The 10,184-nt window shown below is 37.7% G+C and overlaps 1 protein-coding gene across 1 annotated transcript; it reads left to right on the top strand.

Annotated features, from left to right (window-relative positions):
- Nucleotides 1-1,858: 1,858 nt before the first annotated feature.
- Nucleotides 1,859-6,209, top strand: LOC131990171 (uncharacterized). Its single transcript, XM_059355569.1, has 9 exons — nucleotides 1,859-2,070; nucleotides 2,717-3,025; nucleotides 4,076-4,351; nucleotides 5,193-5,203; nucleotides 5,285-5,483; nucleotides 5,586-5,601; nucleotides 5,732-5,799; nucleotides 5,958-6,008; nucleotides 6,199-6,209. Exons 1-9 carry the CDS (start codon nucleotides 1,995-1,997, stop codon nucleotides 6,207-6,209), a joined length of 1,017 nt encoding a protein of 338 aa, XP_059211552.1. The 5' UTR covers nucleotides 1,859-1,994.
- The last annotated feature ends 3,975 nt before the right edge of the window (nucleotides 6,210-10,184 follow it).

Genomic DNA, 10,184 nt, shown 5'->3' on the forward strand with positions numbered 1-10,184 from the left:
GGGAATAAAAATAAAAAAATAAATAATTGACCGAAATAATGTTTCCAAACTTTTTTTGAGGAGTTTATAACTTCTTTTGTTTAATGATCACAGTTAGTACTCATTCAGTACATTTAGATTATTTTTCTATGTTAAGTCATTTAAGTAGTGGTAAAAGCACCTACTCTGTAAAAATACCATTTTCAAATAAATGATGCATATTTCCAAATTCATGTTGTTTGTTTTTCAGGGTACGTATTTAAAAAAGTATGAAAGGACAGGTGTTTCACTCAACATGCCAATGTTAAAGTCAACATGAAACAATAACAAAAAAAGAAAAAAAAAACGTTTAACATCGGAAAATAATGAAGCCAGTAGAGGCCACTTCTGCAGAAGTGTGTTACAGAAACACTATAGTTACTTAGAATTAATGACTTGCAGGAATCCAGGAAGCTTAAAAGTTACCAAATGTAGATCCAGATTTCAACACCACACACATCGAGATTACACATCTTTCTTTGCAATCATCTAACGTTATAATCTCTTGGCCATTCTGTTACTTTTTTTGTTTCCATTCTCACATCACTGGTGGTTTGGAGAAGTTCGCACTCCAAGGACTTGGCCAGGACTCTTTTGTAAAAGAGATTTTTAATCTCAATAAGACTTTCCTGGTTAAATAAAGGTTAAATAAAAAAATAAAAATAAAAAGGTAAAACAGTTGTGGTTGATATTCATCCAATCAAATATTACTGCAGTGTTCGTCTGCACACGCAAACGTGACCACATTACACCTGTCCCAGCTTGGCTGCACTGGCTCCCGGTTGCTTTTAGAATAGATTTTAAAATGTTATTGTTTGTTTTTAAAGCTCTTAATGGCCTAGCCCCTCAGTATTTGACCGAGCTCCTTAAAATCCACGCCCCTGCCAGAACACTGAGATCCTCCAGTCAGCTGCTACTGGCCGCCCCTAAAACCAGACTTAAAACCAAAGGTGACCGTGCCTTTGTGGCTCTGGAATAACCTGCCCTGGCACATCCCATCTGCAGGATCTTTTGAGGTTTTTAAATCCTCCCTAAAAACACACTTTTTGTCCCTGGCTTTTAATCAAGATTAATGGCAAAATTTGGCAAAAACTACATTTTATTACATTTTTAATTGTTTTTATTCTATTTTAATTTATTTATTTTATTCTATTGTTGCACTGTGTTTATATATTTTAGTATTTTAGTTTTTTACTGTATTTCCTGCAGCTGTGATAACTGTACAGCACTTTGGTCAACCCCGGTTGTTTTAAATGTGCTCTATAAATAAAGTTTGACTTGACTTGACTTGAAATATTTAACGATGTCAGCCAGCTACTGAAATGCCTTTGTTGGATTACTCATCACTTGTGGTGACACACTGCTCAACTTTTTGTGCTATGCTATATGATTTCATGCCTTTGTAAATTTTGTACAAAATCACGTAGCAAAAGGCGTTCTGGCAGTATAAAACAAGCCTCACCTCGTCTGTAGCAGGTCACATTTTGGCCTTTGTGGTTGATCAAGAAATAACATCCATAGAAAGTTTTGGTGTCATTTTGAACCGGAGAATCTGCAGTACCTGATATTTTATGATCCTCTAAAGTAAACATGATTTCAGATAGGTAAATCCCTGTTGCTACCTTCACTGCTACTTTATCTTTACTATAAGGGAGCCAAGAGGGACGACTGAGAAAGTTTACAATCTCCTTTGTTTTGGAAAGAAGGGGGAGACACAGCTGGTGATGATCTTAGTCCTTATCAACCTTTAAGAGACTGAAGACCCTACTCTTTACTGAACACCTTCACACTTAATCTACACAGATGACTACAATAAGTAATAAGTGAGTAAGTCAAAACTCGATCTTATCTTTTTAGCGGACACGGCCAGACTGCTTGTTTCTGCTTTCTGTCAAACTTCCGCATGTTAATTTTTTTCTCTCTAACTCGCAACAGCAGAGTTTGATAGACCAGACGAGGAAACTCTCCCCACAGAGATGGATGATGGGCTCCTAAACATGCTCCACTTCTTTATGTGCTGTGCTCTTCTGCTGGTTGGCGTCTCTATCCAGGGTATGTATAACTCTGCTCGGTTTCAGAGATATTTGTTGTGGTGATGAAATCTTGCATGAGTTCAGAGCTCACACTATTTCCTGGATGTCTGCATATAATCTGTATCGTGTGTGTATGCAACTACATGCATTTTAATATATTTTCCATTTTATTGAATTTGAATTGCTCTGTTGTTTTAGTTTTTTCCTTCTTTCCTTAACTCTCTGAACAGTGGTGACAATCAATAATATTTAGAACCAGACAGATATTATCGAACACAGTGTTCATTATCAGGAACGGCATATATGTTGTCCAATATGCACCCATATGAACACTTTTCATATACAATGCAGAACACACTACTTCTAGTAATGTATTTAATGATATTTGTTTTTGGTCAGCAGTTGACTGACACTAAACACACAGTGTTGATATCTATTTTTCTTTATTTTCTCAGTTGACAGTGAAATACAAATGCAAAAGCTGTGTACAATCCACATTACAGCTCAAAAATGTATAATATCAGCTGCCTTATCGGCTATCTGTGAAATTTCTAAAATCGGTATCTGCCCTTAAAAAAAAGTTGGTCGGGCTCTAGATTATACTGAGATCAATTGGGCAACACCTAAAAACATTTAACTCACTTTGTTGTTTGATTATGTTTCAGATGTGGAGGCTTCCAGTTGTCAACATGTCATCATCCATAAAAAAGTTGGTGACACTGTGGAGTTTTCAACGTGTTTACCAGCTGAAGGGGTCGCCACGGCAAGATGGAGATATAAAGGGTCACAAATTGCAGACAGAGATGGGGTTTTGTCTGGAGATCAGTTTCAGGGCAGATTAGACCTGAACTCTACAAACTTAAGTTTAACAGTGAGACGACTGACTCTCCAAGATTCTGGTGATTTCACTTTTTCTTCAGCGGATGTGAATGACAAACAGAGAGCCACAGTCACCATCACTCTGCATGTTCATGGTAGGACTCTGTTTTTCACTGTTTTTTCACTCTGTAGGTCACTGTTTTTGTCCTATTTGCTTATTTAAAAGCAGTAATGAAATGTAACTGATTCATTCCCAAACCATGAATTTGTCCGAACTGAAATGCCACCGTCCTATTGCTCATAGACACAACTTTTTCTCTCATAACCGTGAATCTAAGGGGGCATTAACCTGAGCTGTTTGGTCCGATTGAAACAAACTCTGGTGGGTTTATTGGATAGTCAGTTTGTTTTTTTGCTGGTGTGAAAGCTTTAACAAACTCCGGTGCAGACCAAAGACTGAAACTGTGGTCTGTAAAAAAAAAATTGGGGCCTCAGTTCGCTTCCAAGTTCATGAGAGTTTGTTTGTCTGCAGATGAGAAAGCAGTCCAAACCAAAGGCATGAAGAGAAGACCCTTATAGGAACTGTTGTGGCGAGATGCGTGCACATTCTCACGTATGCAGTGTGTGTTTCTGAGATAATTGGTTGATAAGGGTTGATGGCGCAATGAGTTCTGTTAAAGTTAGAAAGTTAAAAACCAAGATAGGAAGTCAAAAGAATTAATAATTCATAAACCTCCTAATATAAAATAAGCTCAACAAAAGACTGGAGAGGGCTGTTCGATTTGGTTTTCTGACTGTATTCTGATTGTATTTTGGAAACCTATTTTAATTAAAATCCCGCACAAGGCTGTGTTTCAATACTCTTTGTTGTCGTCTATTGTTCTATATGATTTTCCTCAATAAAATATAGTCAGTCTACTCCAGAACTCACACAAAAACAGTTGATCAGTGCCACATAAAAGTGAAAAAACTGCACCAACAACACATTAAAGGCCGTGTCCGACTGTTTCCCTCACATATTCTGTCAAATAGACAGGACAGCATCAACAATGTGACATTTGTTTACAATGCTTTGTGCGCTCTAGTCCACCAGACTTATGTGAAAGCGAATTAAGAAAGAATGTCACCGGCCAACGGTAGATTTTGTCACTTTGTTACTTCACAAATTTTATTCTTCCCTCTTTTTCTTTCTACTGTCTCATTAGAGCCCATCACTAAAGAGCCTTCCATCAACTTCACTTCCACCTGGAGCCCTTTGAATGAATCCTGTACTGTTTTGCTGGACTGCAGCACGACTTCTGACAACATTGTCACCTACGACTGGACCGTGAAGAACCAGAAAATAAGTGGCTCCAGGCTGCAGTACACCATTAACCCTGAGGACATCGAATTCACCTGCACTGTTTCCAATGTTGTCAGTAAGACGTCGGCATCTGTCACAGTGAAATGCAGCAACGTTACATCTGATACAGAAAACAAAGGTATGTACAGAGAAAATAAAACATGAATTGTTTTAACTTGTACCTGTATCTTTTCAAGCATTACAGTGCAAACTGGTCTCCTCTCAAAAACTTAAAAAGGTAGTATGTACAGGCAGCAAAATATGACCTATACATGCCTTTATGTATTACACAGTCCTCCGCTATACCTCTGCTGTAATCTGGCTAACGTAGTAGTAGTGATTGACGGCGATACAAAGTTTAAATGGCGGGCGCTGCACTCCGGGACGGAGGGAGGGAGGGAGGGTTGGCGTATGGGTCGAAAAAACGGCCAACTTCCGTGGGGTTGCCATGTGAAAACAAAAGTAAACGTTGTTTAGCGTAACTAACGGAAGTTTTATGCATGTTCATGGAAGGACTACTCTGTTTTTGTCCTTTTTTGCTTATTTAAAAGCAGTAATGGGAATTCACTGATTTATTCCCAAACCAAGAATTTGTCCAAACTGAAATGTCTCTGTCCTTTTGCTCATACACACAACTTTTTCTCTCATAACCGTTAATCTAAGGGGTCATTAACCTGAACTGTTTTGTCCGGTTGAAACAAACTCTGGTGGGTTTTGTGGGATTATCCGTTTGTTTTTTTGTTGGTGTGAAAGCTTAAACAAACTCTGGTGCGGACCAAAGTCATATTACCCTCGTGGCTACTTCACTTCCGACATTTACGTACATTTAGTTTTTAAACTGTCATTAATAACACCTAACCAGGAAGTTCTATGCCCTAAACCTAGGTCAGTGGTTTGTAGCCTAAATTCACAGAAGCTGAGGCCTTTTTTCCAACCGTGAACTGTACATGTATGTATAATGACGTGTGTGCTATTTTTAGAACGTGCCACTGTACTGCAATACGTATGTTCTAATGGGTGGTACTGAAAAATGACCTATTCTGACGTTTAGGTTGGAGATCTTGTTGTACAGTGCTGTTTGACCTTTTTTAGTAAAGCCCTTCATACCTTCTCTGTAAGAAAATATATTATAGTTCTATTGATATACTTTTTGTTTATTATTTCAGCGCCCAGCTCCTCACATCTTGTGCTGTTAATTATCAGGCCGGTTATTGTAATTATACTGACTACTGTAGTGCTGCTCTTGCTGCTTTTCTACATAAAGTCAAAGGGTGAGACCTCCGTCTGCTCAAATTATATCATAATCCAAAATCACTGAATACTTCAGAGGTCAGTGGTTCCATTAATTTATTTTATTTTATTTTTATTCACAGGTCCATGTTTTAACAGGTTAGAAAACTCTTCTCTCATCTCCAACGTTAATAGCATTAATATACTGTAAAATACATATTCCTTAGTAAGTTTGTACTTTCAGTAGTTCTACTCCTAATAAGCTATTTTTTATCTACCCATGTTTCAGGGCCATCCAGTCTGAAACAGTCCACCAAGGTGAAACTCAACAGCAGGTGTACTCCACTCTCCTCTATGGTCAGTCCTCCATCCACTGTTTGCCTTCTCAAGGATTTTGAACCCTTTAACATTCCACTCAGATGTTGTTGTTTTTTTAAAATTGCCCCCCAAAAAAACTTCTTTCATACACTCACAAATATTAATTATCATGAACTTGTTTTCCCTCTTCCTTGTAGTTCATGGAAGTGACTATGAAACAATAGGAGGCTCGGAGGTTGTTGGAACAGGTAAAGTAAACGTTTAGTAACATGGAGCTTTTTCACAACTTTGAGTAATGAAAGGGAAAATTCAGCAACTTATATGTGGATTGTCAATCAATGTTGAGTTTTTTTAATGATGTTCCTCCAAAATGCTGATCTAACATCGTAACCAAAAAAGTGGTTAAACTGCAAATACAAGTGTTATTTTGTGTCACAGAGATGAAGTGACTAATTAGACTTTGTCTTGATTTTCATTGATCTGTAGGCGCTGACTGTGTCTATGATTCAATCAGTGGTCCTGGAGACGCTGGAAATGGTGGAGCTTCAAAAGTTTTTAATGTGTAATTAGTGGAACCAATTTTTGTATCAGATTTTGTAACTGAAAGCATTCATACTTTCAGATGGACACATTGATGCCACATTTCATTCGGTTCAGCTCAAAGGTCGTTTCAAGCGGAGTGATGATCCAAAGGAGAAGTCTAATGTGGATCCAGGTTTAACCACAGGTAAAAACAAGCTCTTCATTATTAAATTTAAGTTCCTTAAAATCTACACTGGAGGGTGCTGTAAGTCAGTATATTCAGCACCACCTCCTATACAGTATGACTGGCAAACAGCATATATTAATATTAATTAATGCTATTAATTTGTAGTGTGTATACAAACATAGTTATAATAACAATAGGACATAGTTTCAACATTGTCAAAGCAATGCATCTTTGTCAAAGGACCTGTAAAGTCCAGTTGTGTCTACAAGCTGGCCAGATGTATCTTGAAGGGTTTATTTAATTAATAAACTAAATGAAGTTTCAACTGGTCCTCCAATTGGGGCGGCTGTGGCTCAGTTGGTAGAGCGGGTTACCCACCTATCGGAGGGTTGGTGGTTCGATCCCTGACCATGGCAGCCTACATGTTGAAGTATCCTCGAGCAAGATACTGAACCCCAAATTGCTCCCAATGCTGTGTTCATCGGTGTGAGAATGGATTCCCAATGGTGGCAGGTGGCACCGTTTAGAGCACATGTGTCAAACTGATCCAGGAAAGGGCCAAGTGTCTGCAGGTTTTTGTTCCAACCTAGCAAGAGCACACCTGATACGACAAATCAAACGAGTGAAGACAGCCCAGGTGATTAGATGAGTGGAGTCATGTGTGCTCCTGCTTGGTTGGAATGAAAACTTGCACCCACTTGGCCCTTTCCTGGATCAGTTTGACACCCCTGGTTTAGGGTAACCTCTGCCACCAGTATGAATGTGTGTGTGAATGGGTGAATGACCGCAGTCTGTAGTGTAAAGCGCTTTGAGTGGTAGCAAAGCGACTAGAAAAGCGTTATATAAGTGCAGGTCCATTTACCATCCATTTACATTTACCAATTCTGGGCTTTATAGGTATTCAACCATCTTAAGTTCTTCAGTTCTTCATTTCTCTGGAGAAAAACAGACCCAGTGTGAAGAATCAAACCTTTACTACATGCAGCATAGAGAGAAGACCACAGCATAGTTGTTCTCTGCTGCACATACAGTTTGTCCTGACATATATGTACTAGTAGGTGCTCATATGAACAACACAAGTAAAAACAGTAAAGGACAGCCATAAAACCACAAAGTAATAAAATAACAGTCCTCCAGAAGGCCCTCAAGAGACAAACTGCTCCAGTCATTTAAATATTGATGAGTCTGTTCCATACATCACATCCAACAAAAATGTCTCACAACCACAAATTTCAAACGACATTTTCAAATCATCGCGAAGCTACGTCTTTTATTAAAATTACATTAAAATACCAGATAGTGCCCGTCCATGTTACGTGCCATTTTATCTGTATCTCATCATCATTGTGTTTTTGTTCCAGGTCCTTAAGGAGAAATTCATCATCAACAACAGGTGAAGAACAGATGACAACTTAAAAACCTTAATGTTTAGGGCAGAACTGCTCTTTGGATGTCTTAGTAGTAGTCTCTAGTCTCTAGAGTAGTCTCTTAGTACTTGTGCTGTTCAATTAGAGAGTATAAGAAGAAAAAGAAAAGGTTGCCACCCCTTTTCAGAACTGTTGAGGTGTTTTGTTTCTGGATTTATTGATATATTTTGTCTTTCATTTTGTTGCCATTTGATCTGTTAAGCTTTATTTGCGTGTTTACAGCCTCCAGGTGTAACATTAACAATCATGTTGTTGTGTTTTGTAGTTGAGGTTTAACTCTGCACAACGTTTCTGCTGATGACACAGATGTATTTTATGGTAATTCTGTGTTACACTTTGTCTCGTCCAGCTGTGTTTTATATATATGGAACTGTTGTTATAAAGAACATATTATAATACATAATGTGTAAATTAGTCCTTATATAACTGTATTTTATCATGGAGGGTAAATGTACTCTTTTTTGTGAGTTTTTATTTTTGACAGTGTATGCATGTAATATAAGTAGGTTAACATTTTCACAATGCAGTGAGTGATCTTCCTACATTCTTCATGTCTGCAGTTTCACGTGATCAACCACTTGGTGGTGCCATGTATTATTGATTTCAAATCCTTTGCATGTTCCTGTAGTCAGGTATCTTTGCAGGTGTATCTGTAAGAACATAAGTGATGATTTATTTGATTTATTTTAACAAGTTAATATCATTTGAGATGATTTAAATGTGTTGAAAGCAATATTGTTTTCATTAACTTGTGTATGTTACCTGTTGCTTCCATTGTAATAACGTAACTATCTAAACTCCTCAAAAAAAAGTTCGGAAACGTTATCAACAAAAGAATATTGCAGGAGATTTTGACACGTATTTTTTTGGGCACTACCCACACGTTTAGCTGCATTGCTCATTCCAGAAATGCATGATCCTTACAAGTTGTACTTAGTTGTAAACTAATTGACTAATCGGGTTTTCCAACTATATAAAATACAACAACATTTCGTATTAATACAGGGAATAAAAATTAAAAAAAGAAATAATTGACCGAAATAATGTTTCCAAACTTTTTTTGAGGAGTTTATAACTTCTTTTGTTTAATGATCAAAGTAAGTACTCATTCAGTGCATTGAGATTATTTTTCTATGTTAAATCATTTAAGTAGTGGTAAAAGCACCTACTCTGTAAAAATACAATTTTCAATTAAATGATGTATATTTCCAAATTCATGTCGTTTGTTTTTCAGGGTACGTATTAAAAAAAGTATGAAAGGACAGGTGTTTCACTCAACGTGCCAATGTTAAAGTCAACATGAAAAAATAACAAAAAAAGAAAAAAAATGTTTAACATCAGAAAATAATGACGCCAGTAGAGGCCACTTCTGCAGAAGTGTGTGTTACAGAAACACTATAGTTACTTAGAATTAATGACTTGCAGGAATCCAGGAAGCTTAAAAGTTACCAAATGTAGATCCAGATTTCAACACCACATACACCGAGATTACACATCTTTCTTTGTAATCATCTAACGTTATAATCTCTTGGCCATTCTGTTACTTTTTTTGTTTCCATTCTCACATCACTGGTGGTTTGGAGAAGTTCCTGTCAACATTTGCACGCCAATGTAAAACAGTTGTGGCTGATATTCATCCAATCAAACATTACTGCAGTGTTCGTCTGCACACGCAAACGTGACCACATTACACCTGTCCTAGCTTGGCTGCACTGGAAAAAACAGTTGATCAATGCCACATAAAAGTGAAAAAACTGCACCAACAACACATTAAAAGGCCATGTCCGACTGTTTCCCTCACATATTCTGTCAAATAGACAGAACAGCACCAACAATGTGACATTTGTTTACAATGCTTTGTGCGCTCTAGTCCACCAGACTTATGTGAAAGTGAATTAAGAAAGAATTTCACCTGCCAACAGTAGATTTTAAGCAGGAAACACTAACCCTACTTCACAAATGTTATTCTTCCCTCTTTTTCTTTCTACTGTCTCATTAGAGCCCATCACTAAAGAGCCTTCCATCAACTCCTCTTCCACCTGGAGCCCTTTGAATTAATCCTGTACTGTTTTCCTGGACTGCAGCGCGACTTCTGACAACAATGTCACCTACGACTGGACCGTGAAGAACCAGAAAATAAATGGCTCCAGGCTGCAGTACACCATTTACCCTGAGGACACCGAATTCACCTGCACTGTTTCCAATGTTGTCAGTAAGACGTCGACATCTGTCACAGTGAAATGCAGCAACGTTACATCTGATACACAAAACGAAGGTATGTTCAGAGA

The sequence above is a fragment of the Centropristis striata genome, chromosome 17 (genome assembly GCF_030273125.1).
Source record: "Centropristis striata isolate RG_2023a ecotype Rhode Island chromosome 17, C.striata_1.0, whole genome shotgun sequence".
Lineage (NCBI taxonomy): Eukaryota > Metazoa > Chordata > Actinopteri > Perciformes > Serranidae > Centropristis > Centropristis striata.